This window comes from Lolium rigidum, chromosome 6 (assembly GCF_022539505.1).
Source record: "Lolium rigidum isolate FL_2022 chromosome 6, APGP_CSIRO_Lrig_0.1, whole genome shotgun sequence".
NCBI lineage: Eukaryota > Viridiplantae > Streptophyta > Magnoliopsida > Poales > Poaceae > Lolium > Lolium rigidum.
This window is the reverse complement of record NC_061513.1, coordinates 158900616-158917991: the sequence shown is the minus strand read 5'-3', so window position 1 is coordinate 158917991 and position 17376 is coordinate 158900616. Positions and strand designations below refer to the sequence as shown.

The 17376-nt window shown below is 46.6% G+C and overlaps 3 protein-coding genes across 3 annotated transcripts; 2 read left to right on the top strand and 1 right to left on the bottom strand.

Moving 5' to 3' along the window:
• Window positions 1–660: 660 nt before the first annotated feature.
• On the bottom strand, window positions 661–1819 carry LOC124660564 (putative pectinesterase 11). Its single transcript, XM_047198384.1, has 4 exons — window positions 1562–1819; window positions 1310–1459; window positions 1030–1218; window positions 661–906 (listed from the first exon to the last, which is right to left on the bottom strand). Exons 1-4 carry the CDS (start codon window positions 1817–1819, stop codon window positions 661–663), a joined length of 843 nt encoding a protein of 280 aa, XP_047054340.1.
• Window positions 1820–12060: 10241 nt separating this feature from the next.
• On the top strand, window positions 12061–13360 carry LOC124658939 (CBS domain-containing protein CBSX3, mitochondrial-like). The gene is made up of 6 exons (XM_047196924.1): window positions 12061–12176; window positions 12261–12528; window positions 12618–12699; window positions 12795–12868; window positions 12967–13027; window positions 13141–13360. The coding sequence occupies exons 2-6, from the start codon at window positions 12271–12273 to the stop codon at window positions 13281–13283; spliced, it is 618 nt and encodes a 205-aa protein (XP_047052880.1). The 5' UTR covers window positions 12061–12176; window positions 12261–12270; the 3' UTR covers window positions 13284–13360.
• A 3032-nt stretch (window positions 13361–16392) lies between these two features.
• Window positions 16393–17072, top strand: LOC124665895 (protein RADIALIS-like 3). Its single transcript, XM_047203251.1, has 2 exons — window positions 16393–16658; window positions 16820–17072. Exons 1-2 carry the CDS (start codon window positions 16393–16395, stop codon window positions 16839–16841), a joined length of 288 nt encoding a protein of 95 aa, XP_047059207.1. The 3' UTR covers window positions 16842–17072.
• The last annotated feature ends 304 nt before the right edge of the window (window positions 17073–17376 follow it).

Genomic DNA, 17376 nt, shown 5'->3' with positions numbered 1-17376 from the left:
ACAAACATCCCACATTTTGCTCTGCTCGGCAAAAAACGGAGACAACAAATAACCAATCAATTTGGGCTTTCTGGCTCTCGGAATCTGATATGGGCTACCAAACGAAGTGCAGAAGTTGGTTTTTTGACTGTTTCTGCCCGCATGTCTCCATGAGCCCCAAATGTCCCGCAACCTACCAATCGCGTCCCTGATGTTTTTTCCGAGCCAATTTTCATTATAGAACTTTTTGAATACTAATGTAGTTCTAACCAGGTTGGAATATAAAGTGATTTGATTGATCAATAAAGCGCATGTTGTTTCTGAAGAAAATCATTTCCAATAGCGATTCGTTTATATATTGTGAACGTGAGGTTGTGTATAGCATCTTCTAGAGAAGAGTAGAAATAAACTAGCACCACACCAACCAACTGTTCTCTACTGAAGCCATTGTTGTCCCCCAATCCAAGCCTTGGTGATGAACGGTGCTGCTTCTGCCTGCGAGAGGTTGCGAGACCACGCGACCCTGCGATCAGTCCTGGATCCTTCGCCGTAGCATTGGTACTGCCCGTAGAACGCCGTCCTGTAGCAGTAACCCAGCACACAAAACTCGTCAGCCGAGCAAAACATCTAGCAGGAAATTGGTAGTGCGACGGGGCATCGCAGAGCGGTGCTGCTAGTTCGTTACCTCTGCCTGTCGCTCTCGCCCCAGTCGTCCCAGCCTCGAGGGCTCACCGCGCTGGACATGTAGCTGAGGGCGAAGACGACGCGGGAGTAGGGGCCCCATGGCCGGCCCAGGATGGACGTGGCGACCCCGACGCCGGTGAGCTTGCAGCCGACGAAGCTGTACCCCGTCTCCTCCGACTCCGACAACCGATGCTGCGCCGTGAACGCGCCGCCGAAGCGCGAGGTGGAGTGCAGATGGCATTTCTGCACGCGAACTTTTGTTAGCAGTAGCAGCTTAACCTCTTTTGGTACTTACAGTCACTCCTCGTCCTTGGCCAGAATTAAGTACGTTTGGCGTCAGTTACATGTAACTGATGGAGCACTTACGTCGAAGAGCGCCTGCCCGTTTCCGAAGATGAAGTCGGTGCCGCCTTCCACGTAGCACCCGCGGTAGTAATGGCGGCCCGCGTCGTCGAGGAGCGTGTCCTGGAACGACACGAAGCTGCACCCGTAGAACGCCGCCCGGTCGCCGGCGACCCTCACCGCGACGGCCGCCTTGCTGTCCCCAAACGTGTTCTGAACCCCGAGAAGATCAAACAGCAAACCGTCTGTCAGCACGCGCGCGCGTTCGTTCATGTGCAGGCACGACGAATGAGAAACCTCTTACCTGAAACGTCAGGCGCTTGGCGACGAAATCGGAGGCCACCACGGAGACGGTCGGCGAGTCGGCCGAGAGCCACTGCTCGTTCCAGGTGATGACGGTCGCCCTGGCGCTGGCCCCGGTCAGTGTTATGCGGGGCTTGTTCACCACGATCTTCTCCCTGCAACGGACGATCACGGGCACAGGGACATGGATCACGCGACTGTTCGTCTTCAACCTCCGTATCGGAAGATATAGTTAGTGGTCAGTTTCGGTTACTTGCCTGTAAACCCCGGGCCTGATCCGGATGACGGTGGCGGCGGAGCTGTTCGCCGGGACGGCGTTGATCGCGTCCTGGATCGTCCTGTGGTCGCCTTTGCCGGACTGGTCCACCGTGAGGAGATTGCTGACCGAGCCCGGCATGGCGCTGGCGCCGGCCGCGTCGGAGGAGGAAGAGATGGCAGAGCAAAGGCAGAGCAGGGCCAGCAGTAGTGTCGCTGCCGCGGCCCTGGCGGGCGAGTTGACGAGATTTAACATCTCCCGATGATTCAACCTCAAGGGAGATGCAGTTCGCTTTTGGTGCAGGCGGGGTCGGTTTTATATGCGTGAAGGTGCATCCTCGTCAACGGATCGGTCGCCGGTGTAAAACCTCATACGCATGCTGACTTGCTGAGCGAGTACATCACGGATTCATGCATGGGGATGTTGCTGAAGTTGGTCGCCGCGCGCTGACTCCGTGTTAAATAGTAACTCGAGAAATTTGCAGGTACATTAGTACATAGCGTTTGGAAGAAGGCATAGACATTTGAGCGAATGAACGAGATTAGTACGTGTGTTCAGTATAAACACTACAGAAAGTCTTGTGTTAACTTTGGGGCAACGGAAATTCCTAGATTACGAGAACTTGCTTGTGATGTTGGACTAGTACACACATGCACCTGTTAGAGCAATATACTTGTTGTATTACCAGGAGCCAAAGGCCACAATATATAGTACATGTACAGGTGCACATAGGTAGAAAATCCCCTAACATATGGAGAAACTACAATAGACAGATATATACATCTAACACCCCCCCGTAAACTCATGGTGGATCCACAACACTGAGTTTGGAGAGTCAGAAATCATGCTGCGCTCTAGTCTGTGCCTTCGTAAAGAAATCCGCCAACTGTAAGCACATAATGAACCGCAACAACATCATCCTGTACCTGTGCACGTGTGTAAAAAACATCAACACCGATATGCTTGGTTAGCTCATGCTTGATCGGATCACGTGCAATACTGATAGCACCTGTACTGTCAGACAAAAATGGAGTGGGTGTCGTAACAGAGACCCTAAAATCTGCAAGCAACCACCGTAACCAAGTCACCTCAGCAATCAACAAAGCCATAGTCCGTAACTCAGCCTCAACACTCGAACGAGAAACTGCGACCTGTTTCTTCGTCTTCCAAGCAACAAGCGAACCACCAAGTAACACACAGTAAGCAGAAAGCGAACGACGATCCGTAGGATCACTCGCCCATGTAGCATCCGAATAGCACTGGAGCTGGAGAGAGCTGGAACGGGGAAAGAAAAGGCGACGAGTGATCGTGCCACGAAGATAACGAAGAACACGGAGGAGATGACTATAGTGAACAGTGGTAGGAGCTGAGACAAACCGACTCGAATATGAACGAGGATAAGAAATATCGGGACGAGTGACAGCAAGATAAACAAGACTCCCAACAAGATGACGATAACGGGTGGGATCGGGAAGAGGATCACCATCGGTAGGGACGAAGCTTAACATTAAGCTCCATAGGAGTATCGACTGTGCGCTCATCCCCAAGAGCAGCACGAGCAAGAAGATCCTGAATGTACTTTTCCTGAGAGATAGAAAAGCCATCAGAAGTGGAAGAACCCTCAATGCCAAGAAAATAGCGAAGAGGACCAAGATCAGTCATAAGAAACTGATCACGAAGACGAGCCTTGACGAAGGCAATATACTCAGGATCATCACCAGTAATGATCATATCATCAACATAGAGAAGAAGAAGAGTACGTCCACGAGGAGAAGTGTGAACGAAAAGTGCTGGATCATGAAGACTAGGAGAGAAACCAGCAGCAGTGACGACAGAGGCGAAGCGCTCAAACCAGGCACGAGGGGCCTGTTTGAGACCATAGAGAGAACGTCGAAGACGACAAACCATCCCATCGGGAACAGAATAACCAGGAGGAGGCTGCATGTAAACCTCCTCACTCAACTCGCCATTAAGAAAAGCATTCTGAACATCAAGCCGGGAGACGGACCAGCGGCGAACGAAGCAACAGCAAGAAGGGTACGCACAGTAGTCATATGAGCCACAGGGGCAAAAGTCTCATCATAGTCACGGCCGTGCTCCTGCTGAAAACCACGAGCCACAAGACGCGCTTTATAGCGCTCAGGAGATCCATCAGAGCGAGTCTTAATTTTATAGACCCACTTACACGTGATGGGACGAACACCAGAAGGTGGAGAAATAAGATCCCAAGTGCCAGTGCGCTCAAGCGCAGCGATCTCCTCAGCCATGGCAAGCTGTCATTCAGGATGACGCTCGGCATCCCGATAGAAGTCGGCTCGGAAACGACAGAGAGGCCATACTGACTAGGAGAGTAACAAACTGGAGCATGATGTCTACGGGTGCTTCTATTCTTGTAGACAGTGTTGGGCCTCCAAGAGCAGAGGTTTGTAGAACAGCAGCAAGTTTCCCTTAAGTGGATCACCCAAGGTTTATCGAACTCAGGGAGGAAGAGGTCAAAGATATCCCTCTCAAGCAACCCTGCAATCACGATACAAGAAGTCTGTTGTGTCCCCAACACACCTAATACACTTGTCAGATGTATAGGTGCACTAGTTCGACAAAGAGATAGTGAAATACAAGTGGTATGAATGTATATGAGTGGTAATAGCAATCTGAATAAAATATGGCAGCGAGTAAACATGCAGCAGAACAGTAAGTAAACGGAGATTCGATGTTTGGAAACAAGGCCTAGGGATCATACTTTCACTAGTGGACACTCTCAACTTTGATCACATAATAAAACCACTCTACACTCTCTTGTTGGATGATGAACACCACTAATTGCGTAGGGCTACAAGAGCACCTCAATACCGGAGTTAACAAGCTCCACAACATTCGATGTTCATATTTAAATAACCTTAGAGTGCATGATAGATCATTGCAATTACACCAAGTACTAACATAGCATGCACACTCGTCACCATCACACTATGAAGGAGGAATAGATCACATCAATACTATCATAGCAATAATTAACTTCATAATCTACAAGAGATTACAATCATAACCTACGCCAAGTACTACATGATGCACACACTGTCACCATTACACCATGGAGGAGGAATAGACTACTTTAATAACATCACTAGAGTAACACATAGATGAATAGTGATACGGAACTCATATGAATCTCAATCATGTAAGGCAGCTCATGAGATCATTGTATTGAAGTACATAGGAGAGAGATCAACCACATAGCTACCGGTACAGCCCTTAGCCTCGATGGAGAACTACTCCCTCCTCATGGGAGACAACAGAGTTGATGAAGATGGTGGTGGTGTCGATGGAGATGCCTTCCGGGGGCACTTCCCCGTCCCGGCGGCGTGCCGGAACAGAGACCCCTGTCCCCCAGATCTTGGCTTCGCGATGGCGGCGGCTCTGGAAGGTTTCTCGTACCGTGGTTTTTCCATATCGAAGATTTAGGTCAGGGACCTTTAAATAGGCGAAGAGGTGGAGTCGGAAGGCTGACGGGGCCACCACACAGTAGGGCGGCGCGCCTGGCTCCTTGGCCGCGCCGCCCACACGTGTGGGCCCCGTGTGGCCCTCCTCTGGTGGCTCTCGGGTGTTCTGGAAGCTTCGTGGATTTCTAAGATGCTGGGCGTTGATTTCGTCCGATTCCGAGAATATTTTCTTACTAGGATTTCTGAAACCAAAAACAGCAGAAAACAGAGAACCGGCCCTTCGGCATCTCGTCAATAGGTTAGTTCCGGAAAATGCATAATAATGACATATAGTGTGTATAAAACATGTGAGTATCATCATAAAAGTAGCATGAAACATAAGAAATTATAGATACGTTTGAGACGTATCAGAGCACGACGCTGACGAACAGGCCGGGAATGGGGAAGCTCATCTGCAGAAGACAAGTCATCAGAAGAATAGGAAGAAGGGACAGCATCGGAAGGAGCCGAAGCCGGAGAACGAGGAGTACTAGGTGGACTAGACGAACGAGAGGATGGCGCCGAAGGGGCGCATCGAAGTAGGAGGGAGGGGAGGAGGGACAGCAGGGGGTGCATCCGGAAAAAGAAGAAAAGAGATATCATCCACCGGGTAAGTACCCGAGGTGGGGCCAGGATAGAAGGGACGTGTCTCATCAAATGTGACGTCACGAGAGATGCGCAGCCGACGACCAACGGGGTCCCAACAGCGATAGCCCTTATGCTCATCACTGTATCCGAGAAAAACACACTCAACAGACTGAGCGGTCAGTTTGGTGCGTTCGCGAGGAGGCGAAGGACATAGCGGACGCAACCAAATGAACGGAGAGTCGAGTAGTCCGGAGAAACACCGAGAGAGACACTCGAGAGGAATGCCACCCCGTAGAGCAGCGGAAGGCTGAATGTTAATGAGGTGGGCCGACGTAGCGACAGCCTCAGCCCGAAATGTGGCGGAAGAGAAGAGGCAATCATCATAGCACGGGTGGTCTCAAGAAGATGACGATGCTTACGCTCGGCGACGCCATTTTGAGCATGCGCTCCGGGACAAGAAAACTGAGCGAGGGTGCCCTCCTCAGCAAGGACACCACGAAGGTGCTGAGAGATATACTCACCAGCAGAATCAGCACGGAACACGCGAATGGGTGAGAAATACTGAGTGCGGACCATGGCCGCAAAACGCTGATAAATAGAGAGGACCTCACTGCGAGAGCGCATGAAAAACACCCAGGAGTACCGTGAATAATCATCAATGAATAAGATATAGTATCGATGGCCCCCTTTCGAAGCGAAGGGAGCCGGACCCCAAACATCTGAATGGACTAAATCGAACGGTCGCTGAGAGACAGACACACTAGTAGGATAGGGAAGCTGAATCTGTTTGCCTAACCTACAACCCTGACAGTGTAACGACCCATCTCCAGAGACAGACCCCAGAAGGCCACGATGAACCAAAGACGACAGACGAGAGTCACAAAGGTGACCAAGACGATGATGCCACTCGCTGAAAGGAGCCGGTGATAGAGGCAACAACCGGAGGAGAACCGGCAGATGAAGTGGCAGCGGAAGGAACACGAAGCCGCCCTAACTCCCAAAGCCCCGGAGACCGACGGCTACGAGGGCCAGCTCCAACCAGGGCCTGTGTGCGATGATCCTGAACCGCACAAGACTCAGCGTCAAGAATGACGCGACAACCAGAATCGGTGAGCTGGCTAGCAGAGAAAAGGTTCATCTGAAGGCGAGGAACATGAGAAACATCGGGGACAGAGAAAGAGGGAGTAGAAAGGGTGCCTGTACTAGAGACAGGAATAGAGGTACCATCAGCTGTGACAACACGGACAGGAGAAATAAGAGACCGAAGAGCAGATAGAATAGAAGACTCAGAGGTCATATGAAAGGAAGCTCCAGAATCCAGATACCATGGGGACATACCTGACTGTGTAGAAAGAGGTGGTCGCGCAGTGCCAGAAGAGTCAGTCACAGAGCCAGCAGCACCCGGCGAGGAAGAGTCTGGAGTAGCGAGCAGACCACGAAGACCCCTGAGAATGTCCTGATCAGAGAGTGCAACTGCAGAAGATCCTGAAGAGCCAGCCTGCCGACGATCCTCGGAACTGCCGACGTAAACCGGGATCCCGCGTCCAGCGAGGTGGAGGAAGTGTGGCCAACCTTGCCACAGTAGGTGCAATGAGGACGAGGGCGGAGACTCGGACCGCGAGGCTGCTGACGTAAACTGGAATCCCAAGCATCAAGCAGGCAGTGAAGCTGCGCTATCTCATGCGCAGAGAGGGGCACGACTGAAGAGGTCGACGTACAATCAGGTGCCGACGAGGAGCTATCATCCGCACGCACAGAGGCCACCAAAGGGGGCGACGGAGAGCAACACGCCGATGAAGACAGAGTCGGCAAAGCGCGGTCATAACCACGTGAACAGGCCGCGAAAGTTGATGTAGAGCGGCAGGACGACGCAGACGGAGTCGACGAAGCGCGGCCATAACCGCGGGAAGAGGCCGCAAAAGTCGATGTAGAGCGACGGACCGACGTAGACGAAGTCGGCGAAACGCGGGCAGAGCCGCATGAAGAGGCCGCAAAAGTCGATGTAGAGCGGCAAGCCGACGTAGACGGAGTCGGTGAAGCGCGGGCAGAGCCGCATGAAGAGGCTGCAAACGGCGACGAAGAATGGTAGCCGTCAGACACGGAGGCAGCGGGCAAATACCAAGTACCGAGGGGAGGCCCAAAAATAAGGCGGGATCAGCGGAAGAAGACATAGTCGACGACAGTATGTTTTTTTTTTTGCTTTTTTTTTCTTAAACAGATCAGATCGAGTGACAAGGGATTAACTTATCAATGCCTATGGATTGTAGGCTAGGGTTTAGTTAGAAGTAGAGGGCAAGTAGATCTCGAAGGTTTCAGCCGAAAAGTACTCGACGAATATGAAAACTAGGGTTTGCGGACAATGATTCGATGATCTCTTCGTCCCTCGACTCCCCCTTTATATAGGAGGTGGAGCCGAGGGTTTCGTTTTGTACAAGTTACAGAGTCCGGGACGGTTTCTAACTCATCCCGCCAGATTACAAATAACACTTCCTATTACAACTCTATCTTTTCCTTTAACACATCCTGGGCTTCCGAATCTTCTTATTCCTCGGGTAGTGGGCTTTCAATAAACCCCGGGTACTATATTTGGCAGGCCCATTTGGGATGCCTATGTCATCGAGCGAGAGAAACTCGACGCGTTATCAGACTCGAAGCGACGAAGAGCAGCGGCGGGCGAAGCAGGCGGGGCAGCACTGGTCGGCCGCGGGAGAGGACCGGCCGGGGGAGGTGAGGGCCGGCGGCGGAGCGGCGGCCGACGGCGGAGCGGCGGAGGCCGGAGCAGGCGGGGCCGGCGCGCGGAGCGGTTATGACCGGAGCAGACGGGGCTGGCGGATTCCCGAGCGGAATCGGCAGACGGGGCCGGCGGCGGTGGCCGGAGCAGGCGGGGCCGGTGGCGGAGCGGCGGTGGCCGGAGCAGACGGCCGGCGACGAGGCTGCACGGAGGCGCACGGGTGCAGGGGAGAAGAAGATGCGGTCGGCAGCGTCGGGCGACGACCGGGTAGAGGGCGGACGGGAAAAGGCAGCGGCGGCGGCAAGATGCCGGGGCGGGCGGCGGCGGCGGCTGCGATGGAGGAGGAGCTAACCTAAAGCTCTGATACCATGTTAGAGCAATATACTTGTTGTATTACCAGGGGCCAAAGGCCACAATATATAGTACATGTACAGGTGCACATATGCAGAAAACCCCCTAACATATGGGGAAACTACAAGACAGATATATACATCTAACAGCACCTTCATCAACCTTACGCGTAACCATGCCAACATGCAACATAGGATTATAATTTCCATATCTTACTGACCTATTTACATATAAAAATCTTCTTGAACATTTCTCGTTGAGAATTACTATAATTCTAAAGACCCTGAAATTGTGGTGCGGCGATAAATTGCAACATATATAAACAACCAGAAAAAATCATAAGGAATATTCGTTGCACTTTTCTCGGTAATCTAATTGCACTTTTTAATCAAGTGTAATTATGACATGGCTAAATGTGCAACCTATAAATATCCAGACAAAAGAGATACAAAAAAAATGTATATATAAACCCTTTGTTGCACCTTTATGGGTAAGTTAGTTGCACATTTTCTTTTAGTGAAGTTCAACTATGGTGTTGCAGAAAATAGAAACTATAAATATGTATAGAACCCTAGTTGCACTTTTCTTTTTACAGCTAGCTGTACATTTCTATAAACATGGTGTGGCAAAAGTGCAAACTATTACTCCCTTCCTCCAAAAATGTAAGGCGTCTAAGAATAAAAAAAAAGTAATATATTACAAATTTGACCAAATATTTAGGAAAAATATATTTATATCTACAATATCGAATGAACACATTAAGAAAATATTCTTTGCGGTGAATCTACTGATATTGATTCAGCATTGAAAATGTTCATATTTTTGTAAATTAACTTAGTTAAACTTTAAAAACATTGACTTTTTTACTAATCCTTAGACGCCTTACATTTTAAAACAGTGGGGGTAGTAACTAACTAGACAGAACAAACAACTACGGCGTGGCAAAAAGTGCAACCTATTAGTAACTAGAGAAAACAGGGGGGTGGGGGGGGGGGAGGTAACCCTTTCCACACTTTTGTCATCAGATAGTTGCACATTTCCAAAGAAGTAAATATGATGTGGCGAAAAGTGCAACCCTCACAAATAAACAAGACCAAATGAAGGAAGATATACATATGAAATCCTGGTTGCACTTTTTTCGATTAGGTAAGTAATGCATAACTATGAAAGAAGAAACTATAAAATAAAAACTATCAGAAAAAAGCCTTCTAATTTGCCATTTGTAACATACAATGTATTGTTTTGTTGCATAAGACAAATAAACAAAGTTTGTTTAACTTGTATTAGGCTGTTGCATTGCTAATCAATCGCTGAAGAAGTGTGGTCATGCTGCTTTGTGTACTAACAATTTTCAGTCGGAGGCTCGCTGCGTTTGATCACATGCTTTGAATCATGTGGTCGTGCTATTTTTCTCCTAATTTCCCCCTCCTCAGTTGCATGGGTATTGAGCATAAGTCTGACGGTTCTACAAATACTAAGCCCCCTGATAACTATCGAATCACTTGCCCGGAACGGTATGAAATTCAACGGTTTCGAACCCAAAGTTGGTCATCAATCTCTCTTTTTATAGAAAAGACATCTCAATATCTGATATTTATCCAGGAAAACACAAGCCAACAAGAGGTAAAATGTCTTGGCCGTCCTTTTTCTTCGCCTGCACATGGTGCACTAGAAGTTAGTCATCGATCTCTGCCTGATGTATACCGCAACGACTCTCACCAAATGTCAATGTATTGCTTCGTTTATGCTACTGTACAAGATAGCTGACATAATGTAGTCTTAGAACCCAGGCATAATCCATGTAGATCTCACGTACGGCTTATGGCCTAAGGAAACTTCACAGAAGTCAGAACTCCCAAAGGCCAAAGCCTTGCTTTCTTCTATCGTAGACTATCTTCGCTAATCGTATTTTTCGTTATTTCGCCTTTTCTCTTTCGAAAGCTAACGCATTCTCCTTTTGTTCGGATGTCTGCTGTTCCTTTGATTCTGTGGTGGCACCAAGGTTAGAAGCCAGAGTTGCGTACGTGGGGAAGCAAATACTGTTTGGCCAGGAATACGTGCAAGCTGGAGAAGCTTTTGTTGCTATTGCGTACGCGTGGACATACTGTTACTTTACACGAAGTGTTTTTTGTTCATCAGATCGAGAACAGGGCCGGAAATTAGGCATGGCGTGCATTGCTGCTTTGGTGCATGGTTTAGCAACCAGCAGGATTTGACGTGGTTCTACAGCATAAGGAAAGGAGATTATGGACAATGAATCAGGGTCGTCTCCTATATACATAGATGGAAGGAGCAATTCATTGATATCATTTTATAAACATTTCCATGTAACTACTTGTTGTTCAATGTTCTATGTAATTAGGATTCTTTACATTTTCTTTATGAAGAAAAAAAAGTAAAATATAGCGCAATGAAGTTATTAACCACATTTGTTTTGTGCTGAATATTTTCAAGAATTTATAGAAACATATTTTTATTAAACGCATGAATATTCATGGACAAAAAGGTTCTCCAAACAAAATACTTTTTATCCTTTGAACATTTTTTAAATGTTGCTTGAACCCTTTGTTTCACATACAGAAACATTTTATTTTAGCATACATAAATATTTTTCCATTAATACGTATTTTTCCTTTGGTCAACTATATTTTACATGCATGGATATTTTATTTGGCACATATAGTGAGTCATTTTTTTATTTTAATTTTTTTATAATTTATTAATCTAATGTAACTATATACTTATTCATTCAACCAATAAACAAAAATCTAAAGAGATTAATGAGCTGCAGCCCATCTGCCCTCCTCACTTCCTTTGAGCGGGGCATCCTTCCCTCCCGGCCAAGGCGGTGAGCGAATTAGCGATGCGGCCATGAAAGGTGGAAGTAGTGGACAGAAAGCTCGAGAATTCGTGCAGGCGTTGAAGCGGTTGTGACCTAGCCCCGAACCGTGCCGGCAGGAAGAGCGCCTTGTCTGTTTTCGCCCGTCTCTTCTTGCCGGCCGTTGCAGCCGAGCTCTATTTTGCTGCCCCGCTCCGATACTACACGTCTACATACATATACCTTAATTTCGGGAGTCCTCTCGAGAATCTGCCGTGAAACTTCGTCTCAGGGTCAAGATTGAAGCTGTGCCTTACTATTCTGCTACAACCTCAGAAAGCACACATGAACAAGGCAACGTTAGCGCGTCTCGAAAGGAAACGAAATACCTGAATTGCGTGACCTGAGATATTCCTTGCTTCGCTCGAAATGACTAAGGTAAGTAGCGGTTCTTGTGTGCCAGCCAGGAGATCGGTTTCTATGATAAGAGCCAACAATGCTATGTACCCCATTCCTGAACTAGAAACACGGAAACATCATCTTCAGCGACCCGTTCCAGGCCAGCTAGGTACTGCCAGAAGCAGCGAAGCAAGAGGGGCAGGCTGCTAGCTGCAATCTTATTCAGGCAGAACCACAATTGTTAAGGTATGGTGTTTACTGAATCATTTCAGCAGAAACTGTTCTCGAATTCTGACTAATTGCTGGTAACTCCTCATGTTGTTCGGGCAGATACTGCAAGATGCAAGGAATTGCCAAGGCGCTGGGCTTACACGGAAAGCAGCTGAGGCTCACGGTTCTGCAGCACATGAACAAGGGGATCTTCTCCTGGGCCACCCTGATTTCGCGTATACAGAGTGAATCTCCGGCTGTGATCATACCTCACATGGGGCTGGAGAACATCACCGTCCGAGAGATTCTCAAGGCGAAAGGGGAGGCTCAAGCTGGGGCGGTCTACTGGTGCAGCACCAGCCATTTGGTGCATGAAGCCGTCAAACATGTAAGAGTTTACATTTACAACATGGCTGAACTTCCTTCGACAAGTGCATATAATTAAGTGACCAAGTATCGTGCTTGATTAATCTGTAGATGACAGCCCAGAATGTTGGAGCTCTAGTTGTGCTCAAGTCAGGGGACGAGAAGCAGCTTGCAGGAATTGTAACTGAGCGAGGTGAGCACAAATCAGCATCTGCAAACTCATGCGAAAAATATATCATTTAACCGCACTACATGCACCAACCTTTAAAATCTTGCTACACAATGCAGATTTCGCTAGGAAAATCCTCTTACCAGGGCGACCTTCAGAGGAAACAAGAGTTGAAGATATCATGACCGAAGAGGTGAATGGACTTACAAATGAAAAAGAGAAGTTACTCTAACAGAGTGAATATCATCACACATTTCATTAGTCCTCATAATTTTCTTTACCGCGTTACAGGACAAGCTAATAACTGTAACCAGCAATACCAATATTCTACGTGCAATGGAGCTAATGACAGGTAATACAACATTCACTTGGTGAATTATTTGACCACTCCGGTCCTATCATAGGTGCAAGCTCGAGCAAAATTCGATTTCCTTGATTACCAATTTCTTTTTGTATTTCCTTCAGACGAGCACATTCGACATGTACCAGTTTTTGACGAGAAAGTAGTTGGCATGATCTCAGTTGGTGATGTGGTCAGAGCGATTGTTGACCAGCAGCACCAAGAAGTAAAACAACTGAAGAAGTACATCACAGGAGATTACTATTAGCATGTATCTCTGATCAATGAAGAAATATATTGTCTATGCAAATTATTCACTTTAATTAACAAATATTCATATGCTCCTATGGCCATTTGCGCTAACCAACCATCCAGTTAATTTTGTTCACATACTTATAGACAAAGTATGCAACGCAGAAGATACACGTGTCTTTGCTCGAGCGTCTTTGAAAAGCATAATAACGCATCAGTAATTTACAGACAAATCTGCAAGAATCAATCGACATACATACCAAGAGAGAATCAATACGTATACTTTCTAATTGCCCGTAAGCTGCTGTGGAGTGACAAAATAGATACGGAAAATTCAAAAATGTTACATATTTAACCATACACCACGTCTGAAAGTAACATGGCGCTCTTGCCGTGAGAAAATACCATATACCGCATAGCCAATGTCGTTGATCCCCTAGGTTAGTGGAACACACCCCTCTGACATTGCTCGACTGAAAAAAAATCTTGCATTTCTCTTTGTTGGTGTCTAGCATTGCATTGAAAAAAAAGTAAATCAAACAAAAACACTACTCCTTGTGTCCCTCGATAGTTGCTGCCCAAAAATGTTTGGATGTAAGCCCTGTTAGCTTGGTAGGGTTGAGTTGGATAGAAATTCCCTTGGAAACTTTTAGGGCTCATTTGTTTACAGGATTTTTAAAGGATTTGTGTAATATTGGAATCCTATGAATTTTTTCCTTCAAACTCATTTGATTCATAGGATCATATACCATAGGAAATCATTCGTCAGTGGGACCATCCTAGGCCGCGGCCCGGCCTTCTCATGAAAATTGCACAGCATGTGGCCTATATTGCTGAAGTGGCCCATCACTTTGTTGCTGATATTGCCTTGTTTAAGGCCCATTTTCAAGCAACACAAGCAGGAGCGATCGGTCACCGTCAAGATATCATGTTCTTGGCATAACAAGCCAGCCAAAAGATCATCCTATCAAAATTATGTGGTTATTGCAGTCATCACTTTCCCGCACATATGCCTCTACTTTGACCACTGCATAGTCCTTTTTTAAACAATATATTCCCGTTGCAACGCATGGGGAATCCTCTAGTTCATGTAATGCTTCAAGGTTGTTTCAAAATTAAATACATGAGGAGATTCCCCTGGAAATGGTAAAATGAATATATTACCTAGGCTTATAAGAAATTAAAAAAAAATGTATGAGGAAAAAAATTCAACTCCAAAGGCTACCTTGAGATGGTGAAATCAATGTCCGCAAAATTCACAATTGAGTTGATCTAGCGGTACTCAAACTTTAAATTAATGACAAAATTAGTATGGCAATACTTGTGTCATGTACAAGTTGGAGTAGGAACTTGTTACTTTTTCTCTGCTTGCTTTTGAATAGTCAAAAAGGGAACGTACATGGGGTAGATTAGATTCATGATCAGTGCACAGTTCAGAATAATGAGCTGAAAGGTTGGAAAAAGGGGAAAATATTCCAAATACCGACTCGGAATCATGCATGGGACCTGCAATATGATATTGTTCTCTGCAAAAACAAGATATGGATTCTAATACGGGGGAACCTCTTTCTGGTGAAAGAATCTAAATTTTGCAACTTGTAATTGTAGAATATCTCAAGTGACCGTTCGATGTAAAAAATAATATAGTCCATTCCTCCCCGACAAGCAGCAAACATAGCTAGTAAACCAGTACCACCGTGCCACACCCGTATCATATCTTCATTACATAATGTGTTACTTATTGTGGAGCACTTGAAAACTTGTCTAGTCGTCAAAAGGATCAAAAAGAGAAATCATATCTCATCTCATCGCCTCTGAAACCAGAGGATTCACACATACAACAGGGTTTCATGTACTACATAGTTTGAAAAAAAACTGTGAAGACAAACATCCGAATCATCATTGTAAATACAAATTAAGTACAACTATCATTTTCAAGTGTTCTCCAGGTGGATCTAAAAGAAAATATTTCTCCAAGTAGTAGAGAGCTAAATCACCATGGCTTCCTTCAGGTTGCGTGCAATGATCGATCCAGATACCGGATGTTCAATTCTATTTTTGAAAAAAAAGGCCTTGCTTGTTTCTTTTGAATTCAACCTTCCTTTCCTTGAACTCCAGACTCCGCAAAACAAGACTGCATCGAACTGCAAGACATAAATATATCCTGATTCGGATGACGACTAATGATATTTCTAGCAAGAAATAACATCATCTTGACATAGCAATAGCCTAGCACACACCCGCCATCCCCTGCGAAAATTTATGTGTACCGTCCCAACATACCCAATATATTAAAGCTAGACTGTAAACTGGAAGCATTATATATACAGCTTTGTGACAGGCTAAATCAAGAAAACAGGCCAAGTGACAGGCTATATACGCTGACGTTCATTAGATTTCAGTCTTTGTTTCTCCATTTCCTTGTGTTCTCATGTCATTAGGTAAATGTATATCTTTTTGTAGAACTTGTAAGGCCCTGTGTTGAGCTGAACTTTTTCTTTCTTTTCTATCTGTATTAGCAATAGGTGAATAAATAATGGTTAACCAAACGAAAGGAAATTAGACAACATCTAGTTAGATAGATTACGAATCGATCTAATCCACCTTAGAGAGGGAGCCAGGAACAGTGGTCAATAATTCGTCAGAATATCTGCTCGCGTGTGGTCTCTGATTGTACACATGAGCAGTGTCCTGAGGCCAGTGGCAAATCGCTGGGATGCATGTCAACAAGGAGCCGGCGTAGGAGTTGCGTATCGACAAGATCTAGCTATGTAGTCGTAGATGGAGCCGGAGGACAAGAGATAAAAAGTCGAGAGATCTCCACTTCCCTCGGAAGCAGTATCTGTTCTTTCAGCACACTCGCAGCATTGTGGCTCTCCACGCTCTGGCTCACTTATGCCTTATTCTCCATGTCTCCGTCTTTGAGCCCACAAGAGAACCTGCAGCTAGCCTTTGTTCCACTTCCAGCACCTACGGGCATCCTATAAGTACCAGCCCTTCCCACACTCTTCTCTTCACAATCACAAGCCTAAAACACATAGCTATAACCCATCGATCGATCACTAGGAACTTCAGTTAGTGAACTGAGGAGATCGATCGAACAGGCCTTTCAAATTCAAATTTGGATGGCTTCGATGTCGATGAACTCGTCGAGGCCGCAGTGGACGGCGAAGCAGAACAAGCAGTTCGAGCAGGCTCTGGCAGTGTACGACAAGGAGACGCCGGACCGGTGGCACAACATTGCGCGCGCCGTGGGTGGCAAATCTGCCGACGAGGCCAGGCGCTATTACGAGCTGCTCGTCGAGGACGTCAAACGCATCGAGGCCGGCAGGGTGCCCTTTCCGGCATACAGGTGCCCCGATGGCGCCATGGGCGGGTTCGAGGCCGACAGGTACGTCGTACTGAGGAAAGGCAGCCCCTCTCCAAGAGCACTCCCAAATTGATTCTGATTTTATCTCGCATGGCTTACTAAGCGGTAGATTTATGGAGTTTATATAGAATTAGCTGTCTGCCTGCTGTCTGCTAATATGGAAGCTTTTGCTCTACTGTCAGGCTAAAGCACCTGAAGATATAGGCGGCATACATGAATGACTACGAAGCAGCGCTATGCAAGTCGGCCTACCCGCCATCATGCGCGCGTCTGCCCACAAGCAAGTGAACAGGAGCATGCATCGATCGACATCCGATCATGCGTGCATGTAGATAAGCAGGAAATAGTTACTAAGTTGTACTTACATCAATCTATCTCTGTACTATCCGTCTCATAGTACATAAACAAAGAAAGTTAATCCATATACATATATATTTGATATCGCCATTCGTCTGATGATGTTTGTTGTTTGACGAAACATTTGCCTCAGTTGAATGCTCTTCAACTCCTATGTGACCCATGAACCATGATGTATATTTTTTTTGTAAAACTTCAACTTTTAAATAAAGCAATAAAAGACCGTATGCATCAATCGATGCAGAAGCTGAGGCTCATGCCTCCTTTTTGAAAAAAAGAAGTTGAATGCTCTTCACCACTTCTCTAACTGCACATAATGAAAGATAAACTAGAACAATTTATACCCGACCAAGATGTTTGGAATGGGAAAAGTTGTAGAGGT